This window comes from Erithacus rubecula (genome assembly GCF_903797595.1).
Source record: "Erithacus rubecula genome assembly, chromosome: 15".
Classification (NCBI taxonomy): Eukaryota; Metazoa; Chordata; class Aves; order Passeriformes; family Muscicapidae; genus Erithacus; species Erithacus rubecula.
The window spans coordinates 17,066,897-17,082,548 of NC_136667.1; the positions used below are offsets into that span (position 1 = coordinate 17,066,897).

A 15,652-nucleotide genomic window follows, 5' to 3' on the forward strand; every position below is an offset into this window, starting at 1 on the left:
TGTGATGAAAAATTCATTGGTGGAGGCAGCCCAGACCTCAGCACTCCATTCACCTGATAAGGTAAGGACACTACTGGAGACAACCTTCCCTAATTCTGCAATTGTAGGATTAGGGATATATTTTAAAATAATGGTTTATATTGTATTTATGATTTCCCCAAAATTACAGGAGAGGTACTGGCCAGCTGGGTATGGTGTACTTGATGCACTTGATGCCAAGGGATTTAAAGAAAGGGGATTTGGCTGCAGATTGATGTTTAATGTGACCCTAAACAATGAGTGCCCCACTTGTCTTCTGGCCCTGGTGCACTGTGAACAGGACTAGAAATCAAGTTCCAGCATTTTGCTGCAGTTTTCCTGTTATTTAAAGGGTTGGTAAGACTGATCCAGCCACAAGTTCTGTCTCTTGGAACTCCCAAGTTCTCTATGTGTAGAATTTCCACAGGCAGTGCTGCTCCCACCCCCAGTTCCCACCCAGTTTGCACCTGTGGTGCAACAGGAACCCTCTTGATTCAGAACCCTTGAGCAAGACAAGCAGGGCTGTTTCACTATTTGAGAACAATACCTGCAGAAGAAAATTCCAAGAGTTGTATCTTTAGTTCTTGGCCACCATCCAAAGACCAAAAATCCACGTGGCTGCTCAGGACACTGAGGTCCAAGTGCACCCTGAGATTTGGAGGCACTGGGAGTGGCTGTGGCTGGAGTGATGCCAAGTGACCCTAGAAATGAAGGACACTCCCTTGGGCTTTAGTTGGGTTTATTTTGCTCTTGCAGGCAGCCATGGCTGGAGAAGAATAAATAGGTTAAAGCAGAGTGTGGCAGTTCTGGAACCCCAACATGGAGATGCTTGACTGTGTAACCAGAGTGCTTTGTCACTGGACCTGATCCCTGTTCAGGCCAGCACTACCCTAAGTTAATTGGCCAAAAAGGTTTTTAAACATGCCCTTGACCAACTCAACAGTAATAAAAAGTAAAAAAAACCTCTTGTAATGCCAAAGTCATATCCAGTTGTTCCAAGACTATCAGTCTGTCCCAAAGTACTTCTGTCCAAAGTGTGTTGGTGCAACAGGATGCACTTCTGTAGTTAAAATGGTGATTTCTGGGAATTCCTGGATGATGGATTTGGCACCTTGGAAGAGACAGCAAAGGTAATAATGACTACAGTGCTTCAGCCCATGTCAAATTGTGATCAGCAGCATTCCAAAAGTAAGTCAGGCTCTGTGCTTCTGTCTCCTCTTCCTGTTCCTGCCTTAGCTAACCATCCATGAGGAGAACTGCCTTCACAGATGGAACTCCTCAAAGGGGAAATCCCCTTTAGGGAATTGCTTCTTTGGGGTTTTCTTCTTGGGAATTGCCTTTCCCACACACACATATTCCCAACGGAAGTGGTTACAGGCTGCTCTGCAGTTCAGCTGAGTTTTCTGATAGTGACTTCTGCCATGGCCAATTTCTAATACAACACACAAGATCCTCCTTCCTCCCAGAGAAGCAAATGTTCCTCATCTGGATCCCCTTTTACCTTTCACCTGCAGCCAGGCCAGTTCTGTAGCTCCATTCAGCTCCCAGTCCTGGTGTTGTTTTGGTGCTGGACCAACCCATGGGTTGTTCTGTTTCATGGTCCAGAACAGCAGCTGGCCTGGCACTGCTCTGTGAGCCATGGGCCCTGACAGTGCTGCAAACTCCTGCTTTTAGGAACACTCTCCCATCTGCAGTTTTGCCATTTAGTCCCCTCTTCACTGCCCACACCAAACACAGCACTGTTCTCTCAGTTTTACAATTCAGCTAAAAACCCCCAAACCTGCTGTGAGCAAAGCGATGCTGCCATGGCAGAGGCACAGTTCTGTCCTGCCTGTCCCATGTGTGACTGCTGTCACTGTCCCCATCAGTGAGCTGTGCTCACTCCCTGCCCCTCCCACTCACCATGGGGTGTGGAGAAGAGGCTGAGCAGGATGATGACACTGGGCTGGACCCCGTGTTCCACGAGCACTTTGACAGCCTCGATCACTGTGTTCCCAGTACCTGAGAGGGCAGACAGGGGACAGGGTTAAGGGGTTTTGTCTGGTTGATGAACTTGTCCCAAGCTGTCTGAGAATACCTGTGGTACAGCTGGTGTGACTAAATGGTGATTCTGTCCTTTCCCACTGGAAAGGCATCACCTCTGCATGAACTCCTTGCAGAAAACGTTGGGCTCCTAATGGCAGAACTTGGAGTGGACAAGTAACCTCATCCCAACAAATTCCTTCTACTATTAACCTAGAAATGTCTCAGAGTAAGAAAAACATCCATGGCAAAAATTAATATAATTATTTCCCATGGCAAAATTAATATAATTAAATTTATATCCCACCTTAACCCCAGCCTTTCTCCCAAAAGCAGCCATGCCCAAACAATTGGTTCTGCATTCACACTGGTGCAGCTGAATAATGTGTGTCCTGGCACAGGCTGAGCCATTCCCTCCTCTGTCACCTGAACCAAGCACAAAACCCAACCAAAGCCCCCAAATGTGGGAATGCTCTCTCAGTGCAGCACTCAGCAGCCAGAGGAGTCTGTGTGTCCATGCTGTGCAGCCACTCACTCAGGATGGGGTACATGAGCAGCACTTTCCTCCTGTAGATGTCAGGGGGGAACTTGGCATAGTACACCTTGGCTCGCTGTGTCTCCTCGTCGCTCTGGATCAGGATTTTGCCGATGCGGATGGATCTGCAGCAGTCCCGCAGGCCCTGCTCCATGGCCTCCCCTGGGGCACAGACAGACAGGGGACACTGGGACAGGCTGGGGCAGAGGCTGCAGGGACAATCCCCAAAGGGACAGTCCCAAAGGAACAGTTCCCACATGGACAGTCCCACCCCTGTGCTGGTGAACAGTTCCAAGCATTAAACCTTGAAGCTCTTCCCCTTTCCCCTCTGTTTACACACCCTGAGTCTCCTCAGTGCTGCCCAGCCCCTGGGTTTGGTGCTCCCAGCTGTGCTGAGCTCCCACAGCAGATCTGGAAATGTCAGAACGGGAGGTGGGGTTTGGGGACATCCCAGTGACAGTGTGTGCAGAGTGTGGGGCTGCTGGCTTGGACAGCACAGACCCAAGGGTTTGCCCAGCACTGGCAGTACCAGTGCTGCCCATGGAGCCTGGCTGGGCTGGGCCTGGCTCTGGCACCAGGGGAAACAGGGGAGGGCACTTGGCCCCTCACAGGGAACAGCTGCCAGGGAAGGGGCCACAGGAGATCTGTTCAGCCATTTGTCTCCTTAAAGGTTAATGGGAGACATCCCTGGACATTCTGCTGTCAAGGATACATAAGAAATAATTTGAGTAAAGCTGTTGTTGTACATCTTTGAAAGGAAGCTGCTTACAGATTCCCAAAGCATTTAATGAGTGTTCCTCCAGCACCACCTACCACTTCTCATGATGCTGACCCCACAGTTTCCCTTTTCAAAGCGAACTCCTTCATACTTGTGTCCTGTGAGGAAAGAAACCAAGGCTCAGTGGCAGTGGCTGCTCCCTTCTGCCCTCTGAACAGAGAGGAGATGGTTCTGGATCTGTCACTGAGGGACAGATGTGACACCAGTGCTCAAGAGATGGAGCAGCTGCTGTTTGAGGTCAAAAGGAGCCCAGGTAAGGGATGGTGCCTGAACTCTGCTTCCACAGTTGAGGGTTTGCAGTCCTTCATTTCTGGAAATATCAGCAAAGCCACACCAATGCTTTACTGCAGGAATGCAAGTGCAGCTCTCAGGGGCAGCAGGACTCAGCTGCTGCACATCTCCCAGGTGTGCTGTGGGTCACACCACAGAGCTGAGCAGTTCCCCTCAACCTGCTGATGCACTCAGCAGCTGCCTCTGACTATCTGTACCCTTAAAGATCTTTACTGCTGACAGGAGGAACCACAACCCCTGCAATGGTTTTCTCTAGTGCCAACACAGCCACTTTTCATTTCCTGCTCATCCTCACTCCCAGCTGGCCAAGGCTGCAGGGCCAGATTTAGGCAAAGTTGCTTGTGCCAAGTGTTTTTTCCTGTGAAATGTCATCAGTTTTAATTCAAGGCTGTGGGGTGGGCAGGTGAGCTGATTTTCACATACACTGGTACATTTCCATCATGGTTTGGTAAGATCAATTTAATCCTTAGTGAAATGACAATGTTGACTGTTTTGCTCAGTGTTATGTGCCTTGCAGCTTTTTAAACCAGCAGGGACACTCTCTCTGTGCTCTGCCCTGCTCAGAGCTCCCCAGGGAAGTGCTTGTAGCACCAAGTCTGTCAGAGCTCAGACCATCTGGATGTTGCAGGATTCAGTTTTAGGCAATTCTCTAAGAAGCAGAGTTGGACTCAATGATCCTCTGAGTCCCTTCCACCTCCAGGATATTCTGTAACTCTTGTAAGAATTCTCTATATCTTGGTATCCATTCCTCTTCCAGTCCTACCCAGGCCAGGGTGATGCCCCACTTACCTGTTGGAGTGGTCACAGTACATTCTGTGTAGGGCAGTTGATTCAGTCCCTCTTCAACCACGAGTCTGATCTGTGGAACCCAAGAGATGGGTCAGCTTAAGGGGATTATTATCCCTGCAGATAAGGCAGTACTTGTTACAAGGACTGGGTGAGCCCAAAAGGTCTCTTTAACAGCAATTAAGGACTGAATTTAGAGATTTTAGGGGGTGACACCAAATCAAACAAAGGCATTGCAGAATAAAACTGGGAATAGACAGGAGCTCATAAACAACCATAAAACTGACTTAGTTTACATCTGGCAGGCAGAGGCTTCACAGACAAATTATTCTCAAGAGATGAGTGAGGCACCAATGCAGCTTCATTTGCTGACAGGAAATCCTGGTGAGGGAAAGGAGAAGCTCCCCCTCAGCCAGGCTGTTTTCACATCCCTGTTCCTGGAACTAAACTGCAGCTGGGCTGCCAGAACAGCCCCAGAGGCTGCAGCAATGCACAGACACCACAGTCAGCAGGTGCAGGAACCTCTGTATCACCTTCACCTCCCAGCTCCTGCCTGCTCTGGTTTCCATGTGGAGCTCTGCCAATCCCTGCACTTTTAGAGGGGCAGCTCATGAACCCCCCAGCCCTCCCCTGGTGCTGCCCTACAAAGTACAAAACACATCCACCTGCACCCAGAATCATTGTCCTGAAGGATGCTCTGGGTATTGAAGATGTGAGAATTCTCTCTGTTCATGAGCCAAAGATTCACAGGCAAAACTGCTCAAGGAAAGCCACTGCCAGGCAAGAGCTTTAACTAAAAAAATATCAGATTATTCAGAATTCACTGTGGGATGGCAGAAGTGTGGCAATGCTCCTGGGATGGAGCAGGTGTGCTGCTCACCTCAGGCAGTTCTTATTCCAGAAACAGGGCAGCCTGGAAGCTTTTTCCTGTCCTTCCAGTCTGCTCTAGTTCCTGGCACACAAGCAGCCTCTGCTAGAAATGCTCCCTTACATTTATAGTCTCTCTTTCAAGGTATTTTTAGTCACTTTAGTAAAACTCTTTCTTCCCTGAGCTGTGTTTGTGGCAGCCACACTCAGAGGTTGTGGTCAGTTTCTGGGACATTTGTATCCAATTTTATTTTATGTTTTTGAACTTAATTCAATGGGGAGAAAAAAAAGCCAACCTATTTGCCAGATTTGGAAGAAAAGCTTTTTTCATCTTGCTGTAATGCTGACACTGCTCCACAAAATCTGCCAAAAGTTTAGAGTAATCCAGTGAAGGTCTTATAGTCAAATAATCTCTGTGATCTCCCTACACTTTATCAGTGTTTTCCACAGAGGCTGGAAGGATTCTTTGTAAACTTGTCAATGTTGATAAAACATTCATTTTTGCACTGTGCTTTCTACCACCTCCACACTCAGGGATTAATTTCCTCCTCTTTTCTCTCATGCCTCAAGAACCAGCTGCTCCTCTTCCAGAGAGGTGGCTGCCATTGCTTAGAAGATAAAACTGGTTTTATTACAGCTCACATGAAACAGGAAGTAGAGCTTTGGTCCCAAGGTAGAAGAGTCTGAGCAGAAAATCCTCTGAGCCATTATGTGTAGCCTTTCTTGGAAGCTCAAGAGGAGGCAGAACATCCTCTCTATCTGTACAGCTCTTTGCAGCTCAGCATTTCAAACCACTTGGGATGCTCAGCCCCTGAAAGAGGCAGGTGGGCAGAAAGGTGAAGTGACCTGGTCAGTGTTCCACAGGGAGCTGCTGCTAGGGCTGAGAAATGAATTCATGGCTCCAACTCAGGCCTCCAATCACCTCCCAGAAATGTGCTTTGTGCTGCCAAGCACCAGCACTGGGACAGTTCAGTGCCTCCAGTGTGGGTGCAGGGATCAGGGGGAGCCTCCTGTGCAGAGCAGCTCTGTGCCCTTCCCACCCCCTGCCCTGAGCTCCAGCTGTCCCAGTTCCACTCCCATGCCAGGGCTTGCTTCTCCTCCTTCACAAACACCTCACAGGTTTGTCTTGGTCCTTCCTCATGACTTTAACCTCACTTCTTCCACCTCCAGGATCACAGCCCTGGCAGTGGCTTTCAGACACTTCCTTGCAAACCTCCACCACCCATTAACTCATTTTCCTCACAAGTATCTTCAAACATTTCCTCTGTGTCATCCTGTTATGTGTAAAACAAACTGCCAGAAGAAAAAACTGCACCACCAGAAATCTACCACCTTTAGAATCCTCTCCCTCTGGAGACACTGCCCCTAACAGCTGCCAAGGTAGGAGCAAACTTCATCCTCATTTTCTCACCGCAACAAGGTGTATTTTCTTCCCCTATAATCCCACACTTCTCTTCATCTCTTGCCATTAAACTCTGTTTGCTCTCTGGGTGGAAAATATGGCAAGTTATAACTGTTTGCACCTTGCCAAGTTTAGTAGAGACCAAATCCCACATGAAATTATAACTGTTCTTTATCACACCTAGAAAAAACATTCAGAAAATGAGAGTCCTACGTATTCTTTTGTGCAAAATTCCTCCTACAAAATGGAAAACACAGCAGCAGGTTCTGTGGCGAAGAGCTGCAGGATGAACACACAGAGGGTCTCTGTACTGGCCATAGAGGACACTGGGGCAAGGACCTGAACTCACTGCCTGGATCTGCAGTTTCCAGCAATTAGAGAGAAAAAAAATTAAAAAAAAAAAAATCAATGTTTGCCTCAGTGCAGAACACCCAAGACAGGTGAGAAGGTACATGAAAAAAGTTCTTCACAATAAGATACTGGAATGTAGGAAACATCCTCAAGAAGGGGAAAGTGGGGGGGAAATGGAAAGCCATGAAGATAAAAAGCACTGCAGTCCCAATCTTAGGCTGTGGCCATATCTAAACCTGAGAAAGCCTGGATTAAGATTGGGCTCATCAGAGGAAACCTGCCTGCTGTGGCTGCAACTGTGAGGGTCTCTGGACTATGCTGGAAGGGGGAAAGCTCTTCCCTCTGTTAATGAGAGTGGATTTGCAAAAAGCAAACTCCCTTGTGGACACAAGTGTGTGTGGCAGCAAGTGCTGGGGTTTTCTTTAAGCCTGTAATTCAAATGAGATAAAGGCAGCACTCCCAGCAGCCTTTGTTCTGACTTACTAAAACATGTGAAAACTTAAATTGCTTTGTCCCTGCCAGTAACCACCATATGGCTAAAGACAAATCCTCCATGTGTGTGCACCCAGAGCTACTAATCTAATCCACAGCAAGTGCCAGGAGGCACTTCTGCATGCAAGCAACTGGTAACATCTAGGCTGTAAGAAATTGTACTGCTCTGCTCACAAGATCAAAAGCGCTGCTTCAAAATAAAACTCAATTATCTGCACCCTCTGTGCATCTGTTTTTGAACAGAATTCTCTTATTGCTACAGGTCTCTGTCCTCAAGTAGCTGTGTCTGGTAACACCATGGTTGCTGTTGAGATGAAACAGGGAGCAGAAGTCCCTACACAGAAAGTTGTTGTCACAGAGCAATTTCTTTTGGGTAGAAAAGCTGCTCTTCAGTCTTCTGCTCTGCAAGACCCATTTTTTGGAAGAGTTGCAAAGTACAATATCAAGAAGAAGAAATTCTTCACCTACCAGACGATCAGCAGAAAATACGAAGTCTCCTCTACTGGATTTCCTGAAAAAGGTAATAATACACATTTTTAAGTTGGAGAATTACTTTAAAAATATTGTTTAAATACAATATTAAATACTATATTCCAAGGCAGTTGAGAGAGAAGTCTGCTATCATATACTAAGCTTACCCCAGAGGTTCTGCACTGTGGGTTTCCTGGTTGGTGGCAATGGCTCAGCTCAGGGGTTTGGCAGTGCTGCTGCTCTGTACCAGTAGCAATTAAACCCAAGAGGATGATGTTCCCATGGTACTGCTGTTCCAGCTCAGCTCCAAAACACCTCCTGAGCTCAGATATTCCTGCATTCCCTGCAGCTCTGAGCAAGTGAGCTTTGCTTTCCTGTCCTCCAGTCAGACAGAAACTAAGGGACAATGACCATGCAGGTCCTTAACCCAGGGCTGACAACACACCTGATAAGCAGGAGATACATCCTATCTTATCTGGAACTCCCTGAGTGATTAGAGCAGTGAATGTGAGGTTAAACTGAGCAGGGATTAATGAGCATTCCTGTGAAAACACCTCTCTGCCTCTTATTACTTTGGATACAACCTTTTGCTTGAGTGCCTGTGTGGCTTCTGGCCCCTTCAGAAGGCAAAATGAAAGGTTAAAAGCTTGAATTTTAGAAGCAGCTTTAACATCTTGGTTCCCATGCCAAAGCAACTCTCACTACACCAGAACTGGAGCCAATCAAGGAGCCAAAACTCACAGGACAGTAGCCTTGAAGATCCTCAGATACAGCACCAACACAGTAAGAGGTACTTTTAAATGAAATGTTCTATCAATCCCTCATGTTTTCAAACTCTGACACCCTGCATGTCTCCTTAAATACCATTTTGTATTTAATCCCCAAGATCCTGAGACACCTCATGCTTAAAGGAATGAAAGTTAAAAGGTTTGCCTGCTCATTGCCTGGGAACCAGTCACTTATTCCCCACTTTAAAAAAGAGGCTTTAGAAAAGCATTAACTTAATCTAGTTTCTTTCCCTGCTAATAACACACTGTTAAAACACTGGTTGCTTTTATTTTTTTTTCCTGTTTTCTGGTAATGACAGGCTATTCCTAACTTTCTGGTATTTTGGCATTAACTAGACAGGCAATGCTCAAAAAGACCCCATAACTGCAACCCCCCCCACCCCCCACCCCTCCCAATCCAGACAATTACATGACCTAATTTATCAAGGTTTTTGCAAAGTTTCATACTTCTGTCTGTTGTGTAGATAAGTGTTTTTAAGTAGCTAAGTGGCATATCTAGGTTCTTCCAGACCAGCATTTCAGAAAATTTAGCTGAATTTCACAAATAGGTGTAAGACAGACCCAACAATGTCCATACCACAGTTTTGACTGCAAGTGATAAAGTGTTCAGAGTGAGCACTCTGAGTTATTAATGCAAATTATGAGGCTTTAAACCAACTCCTCTGTGCTTGCAGAGGCACATATGTTCCTCTGCACAGTTCATTGAACACCTTTATTGGTCATACCTGGTTTATGAGAAGGAGAGGGAAACAGAAACCACAGTGCATACAACTAACAGTAATACAGCAAATGTCAGACCTCGTGTACAGGGGCAGCTGGAAAGCTGTGACCACATCTCAAACCCCACATCCTGTCAGAATTGCCAGGGGGAAGGAAAAAAGGGCTCATGTGAAAACACTGTAACTGTTCTTAAATACCAGATAGAAATACATAAAGTAATGATTCATGTCAAATTAGAACTTGTTTCAGCTGCTTCATTAAGTAACAAGACAGCATCTACAAATAGGAGGTATTAAAACTTAACTTGTAGCAGGAACATTGTGTTACACAATATAAATGAGTTTCACTTTGTTTCTGAAGGCAGGGGAGCGTGGCTGATGTCACAATGTCTGTCTTAGGAGGTGAGAAGAAATGGGTTTTTTGGGAATGTAATATAAAGTAGCTGCAGGGTTTCTTCCTGCTCTAGCACTTGGTACTAGTGACAAACACTGTCAGGTCTGCAGGTATGGGGGCTTCAGTAACTCCTGTTTCTCATTACCTCACAGAGCTTGTTGAGAGAGGCCCAGGCTGGAAAAATAAGCTACTTCCCTACACAGGATTTGTAAAAGGCTTTTAAGAAAACTGAAGGCTGGATGAGCTGTTGGCATTCAGGGAGATGATGTAGCTGGGAACAGGTCCACGTTCTTCCTGTAGCACTTCAGTACTTCATGGACTGCAGCCCTTAATTTTTCCATGCCAAGGCTGGGATGCAGAGGGATCCCACCCTCCCTGCCTGCAGCAGTTGTCCTTACCCAGCAGAGGTGAGTTACACACTCCTGAATCCCCCTCCTCTGTGCAGCAGCCAGGACTGTACATCCAACCACTCTGTCACCTGCATTTCTGTGTTATCACTCTGTTCCTTAGGGAATAAGCAGCTTTAGCAGAATACCACAGAATGATCTCACCAACAGACACAAGAACCTTAAAGTATCTGGATGTAAATCATATCTCTTGTTAAATCATGAGTTAAAATGGCATTGCCAACCTGAGCTAATGAATTTGTTTCTATATAAAAACATCAGTGCACTACTCATTCCAGCTTCCAGATCCCTGCTTCTCATCTGTGAGGCCAGAAATTACCTTGAGCTCATTCCCTCCTTGTAAAGGGATTGTAACTGTTCTAGAATGTTCAGCACTTCAGTGCATCAGCTCACATCCCATTAGAGCACTTGAGGTTCATATCACACTCAATATAAAAGGCACCTGCCCTCATTAAGCATTTGCTGAGCAGTAAGGTGACAAGCCTGAGGGAAAATGAGGAAACCCAGACACAGCTGAGGTGATCTATCCATCTCCCCAACTCTGGCACACAGACAAAGCTCCTGTTAATTTTAAGGAAGCAAAAGTGCCATTTTAATCTTACCAGGATATCCCTGACCAAGCCAGGCACCTCTGAATCCCATGACCAGCCACATGAAGGTGGGTTTTTCCTTACAATAACACCAATTGAAAGGCCATGATTTCTTCCTCTGAATCCTCTCAGGAACAAGGAAAGAGCTTTCCACTTCTCTGAACAGCTCATGCTATGGACAAAATAGAGTCCCCAAAGTTTTCTGCAGCTGGCCTGACCATTCTTAGCTCCATCCCAGTTCACTGGGATTACCCATCTGAGCATTTACCCCTTCATCACTTACAATAATAGTCCCAAATTGACTGGGATTTCCCCCTACACTTTAGTTCCATTTCTCATTCCCCAGGAGCTTGCATTTTAATGTCTGCCATTTTCAGGTATTGTTGTATTTGGAACATCCATCCCCTGCAGTTTAAGGAATCTAAATATTCTCCTTGAGTTAAGGTGCTACCTGTTCTTTTTTAATCCAGAAAGTGACAGGGTTCTAATTGCCTGTAGATGACAGCTTCTCCCTCTTCCCAAGTACTGTGTGTGAACATATCCCTCTACCAGCTTAAATTGGATTTTCTGACCAGCAGCTGCTCTGAGCCACATTGCTGCCAGTTCACAAACAGGGTTCTAATGAGGAAGAGTTGTATCTTTTAGCAACTGGTTTGAATCCTACAATAGCTAGAGAACTGTCTTAGGTCAGATTGCAGGTGGCAGGGAAAGGTTAATGAACAGTGCCTAAAAAATTCTCTTTTCCCTTCAGCATCTTTCCGAATGACAGGCACTAAAATAGGCCAGTCTGAGGTCTCTTAATGGGATGCAGCTGAATTCCTGGGACAGAACACAAAAATAATATTTCCCTACTGTCCTTACCTACAAAGCCACCTTTTCTGAGCAGGCTGCTGCCCGATTTTCCTCACTGGTTGGGAAGGGAGCGTGGAAATGACAGTTCCATCCCCACTTCCAGGGCAACATCACACTCAGAATAAAGTACAGTCTGCAATTGCTGCAGCTGCTGAGTAATTCACTGTTTAAAAGTCCTATTCTAGACTTCCTCTTACCAAAGTCTTGTGCAATGAAGCTGATGTAACTCTAAAAAATGTCCTTCAAGTTGAAATCACAGCTGCTGCTTTCTGGATAAGCTCACTGTAACCAGAAACATCTTAAATGTAATTGAGAGAGGCCAAAACCTGTGTACAACAATAATAATAAAACCCCTGAGTAAAGTAATTACACTGCTAGTGTTTGTCTAGAAATCAAAACTATATGGTTTTCACTAACCTCAGAACCTTTCACAGGCCATGACCAAGTATGGTTTGGATTCTCTCTCTGCTTAGCCCACTCCCAGCTTCCTTTTCTGCTCCACAGGGAAGCTGCCAGGTGGGTGTTCTCTGTGTTTTGGCCACAAGTTCCCTCCTCACATCAAGACTGCACTGCCTTTGCTGCTCCTGCTGTCAGGTTGGTTTTTCCCACAACGCTTTGAAAATTAAGGAAAATCCTCCACAAACTAGTTTAAGATAGGGAGGCTCAGCTAAATTAATAAAATTAATGGAGGCATTGTCTTCGAAAAAGAGTGATCAGTTTTGCATAAAAAATGTATTACTGTTAGCTTCAAAGTTAAGCCTCAAGAGCCAGAAAACAGCAAAACGTGGACTCTGCAGATGGACAGATGTGAAACACAGCAAGGAACGGTGTCTGCAATGACTCATTGCAGATGTCAGAAAGCCACTGTGTCACATTCAGAACGTGGTCATTCTATCAATAGGCTTGATTTCACACCTCTTTGCTGGTGCTTCTTGCAAACCAGTAGTTTTTAATAACTAGATGGATGCTGCTGAAGCTTGTCTCATGTTGCATGCTATATTTAATACTTTCCACCACCACCACCCCAGTGCTGAACAAGGACAGCTACAAACGAGAGCAGCGGGAGGGAGCGCTCATCACCTGAGCTGCCCCGCGGAGCACGGCGCTGGCAGCTGTCTCCAGTCAGAGCCCGGGCAGGGCTCCCCGCCCCAGGCTGCCTGCAGGGCACGGTCTCCAGAGAGAGGTGCGGAGCCGCAGCGCTGCCAGGCCCGCCTGGCGGTACTGCCCTTCTCCAGGGCCGTACAGCCACGGCACCGCACGCTCCGTGCGCTGGTGATGTGGCACGCAAACTCCGAGCCGCCCGCAGGGCGGAGGCGAGTCAAACCGCCAGCAGGGACGGTCCGAGCCCGTGAGGGGTTCGAGACTCGCCGAGCCGCTGTCCCAGCCCCGGCAGCCCCGCGGAGCCGGGCCCGGGCCCCGGGAGCGCTGCCCGGCCCTGCCCTGCGCTCGGCCCGCCGCACCAGACATGGCCGCGCCGCCGGCCGGCGCTCAGCCCCGGTACACGCCGCTCGGCAGCGCGTCCCGCCGGCCTCGGGCCCGCCCGCGAGCGCCCGGCCGGGCAGACGGCACCGGGGCCGCCTGAGAGCGGCTCGGCGGGGCCGCGGCTCCCCGGAGAGGGAGGGATGGAGTGAGCGACAGGCGATGATCCCCTCCGCCTGCCCGGCCCCCGCGGCTCCTCCCCAGCCCACGCGGCCCGGCCCGGCGCGCTCACTTGTCCCTGATGATGGTCTGCAGCTCCCGCAGCTGGTCGTTCATGGGCAGCAGCTTCAGCTGCGGCCCAATGGCCGGCGCGCCGCCCTCCCCGGCGGGCACCGGCGCCGCCGCCGCCACCCCGTTGCTGCTGCTGCTGCTGCTGTCCGGGCTGGGGCAGCCGCTGTCCTCGCTGGGCTCGGCGAAGCGGATCAGCCGGGAGCCGCCGCTCGCCGTGGCCGTGGCGGTGGTGGCGGCTGCCGGCGGCTCATCCTGCGGCCGCGGGCCGAGGCGCTGGTTCTGGCAGGGCATCGCCTCCATGCGCCGGGGCCGCGCCCCCGTGCGCGCCGCCGGGGCGGGGGAAGCGCGCTCGCCGCCCGCGCTCCATTGGCGGCCGGCGCCGCCGCTCAGCCCGCGGCGGGAGCGCAGCGCGGGGGCGGGACCGGCACCGGCACCGACACCGACACCGGCACCGGCACCGGGCGGGCTCGTCCTGCCCCTGCCCTGCCCTGGCCACGGCCCTGCCCGCGCTACGGGACAGCCCCGGGTAACTAACTGCACGAAAGACTCCTTTGGTTCACTCAGTTTTTAAATAGAAAAAGGAGGCCTGTAGGGGTTAGAGAATTAACAAGGTTTTTAGACTTGTTTTTTCTTTTCAGCATCTTGCGCATCAATGCCAAACTTTCCAAGGGACACCCATGCAAACACAGGGACAGGGAAGGGACAGAACCTCTCTGCCAGAGAATAATCTAGTCTGAAATTCCTGAAGGCTACTTGCTCCTGCTTTGAGGATTTGGGACATCTAACAGGAGGTGGACTCCCAAAGGGCCCAGGAAACACCTCCCAGGAAAATGCAGCCCCTCCACTGCCTGAGGGTGACAAAGCACAGAGAGTCACTAAAGCCCACCAGACTGACAGGAGATGAAAAAGTAACCAGATTTCATGACTTACTGTCCAATACTTAATGAAATACTTGAAGACTGTTGCAGCAATATACAAGCAATACAACAAAGAATAGGCTAAGAACAGTAGAAAGAATTTGTAGTTAGAAAATCCAATGCAGTTATTCACCCTGGAGGACAAAAGCAAAGTTGAAATCAGGATTTGTGCAGCACACGGTGGTTGTAACACAATGAGCACGAGCAGTTTGGGGGTTTGAAAGGCCTGGATCACACAGTGGGATTTGCCAAGAAGCAGCTCCCCTCAGTGGCCAAAAGGGAACAGAGCTGGTGGCTCTGCTTCCCACTCCAGCCCTGCCTGGGCCAAGGAGAAGCACAGGACACTCACCTTTTCTCCTCCTCTTTCCTTCCCAGGTCCTGGTGTGCTATTCAAAAACAACAGTGTTCTATGGGAAATAGCACTGAGCCTGCAAACAGTGAGTCCTCCTTACTGAGGCTGAAGCAATTCCTGAAGAAGAAACAGAGCTGGAAGCATGAACTGCACACATTGAATTTCTCCTTTCCTCTCTGGCACACCTGACAAGCCTTACAGCTTTGCAGAAAACCATCCCATCCCCCCAAACCAGCAGTCCAGGCTGAGCCCCTGGCTGCAGAGGCTCCCCCAGTGTCCCTGGCTGTTTGCATCCCCTCCTGGAGCTGTCTCAGAGCTCTGCAGCAGCACAGCTGATGTTCACTCCACACCTTCTCTTTGCCTGATGTTCCAGACACACCCAGAGATGCCCCAGGCTGTCCCTGACCTCACAGGGAAAGACAAATTTCCAATGTGCCTGACAGAGCTGTGGCAGGACCCAAGGTGAGGAGGGTCCCAGAGCAGTTTCCAGGCTTCTCCATTCCTTGACAGGCTCCTTGCTCCACCAAACATCCAAAAGACACCAACCCCTGCCTGTCAAAGCTAAAAACCTCCTTCTGCACGTCAGGCAGTTCCAGCAGGGTCACAGCTCTGAGGCTCCCCTGGCCCCATTAAACTGTGCTGCTGATGGGCTCTGAGCCCCCAAATCTGTCCCTGTCTATTCCTTTGTTTCTCCCCCCACCTTCCTCCCAACGTTCCAACTTTACATTGTAAATCTCCTTTAAATTGTGCATTTCTCTTACCAGTGTCCATGGCCAAACACCTCACTATTGGTGCCTTCTGAACAGGAGGAAGGAAAAGCTCCCATTTGTGCCTGGCCAAGGCGAGTGCTCTGTGCACAGAAGCTCTGTGTGCCCTCGTTCCCTTGGCAGGAAGAACAGCCTTGGCCACT

General features: G+C 48.8%; 1 protein-coding gene across 1 annotated transcript; it reads right to left on the reverse strand.

The window, feature by feature from the left end:
• Nucleotides 1-740: 740 nt before the first annotated feature.
• UPRT (uracil phosphoribosyltransferase homolog) lies at nt 741-13,888 on the reverse strand. The gene is made up of 7 exons (XM_079319050.1): nt 13,475-13,888; nt 8,011-8,053; nt 4,434-4,503; nt 3,389-3,451; nt 2,576-2,737; nt 1,921-2,019; nt 741-1,129 (listed from the first exon to the last, which is right to left on the reverse strand). Exons 1-7 carry the CDS (start codon nt 13,771-13,773, stop codon nt 1,023-1,025), a joined length of 843 nt encoding a protein of 280 aa, XP_079175176.1. The 5' UTR covers nt 13,774-13,888; the 3' UTR covers nt 741-1,022.
• Nucleotides 13,889-15,652: the final 1,764 nt, after the last annotated feature.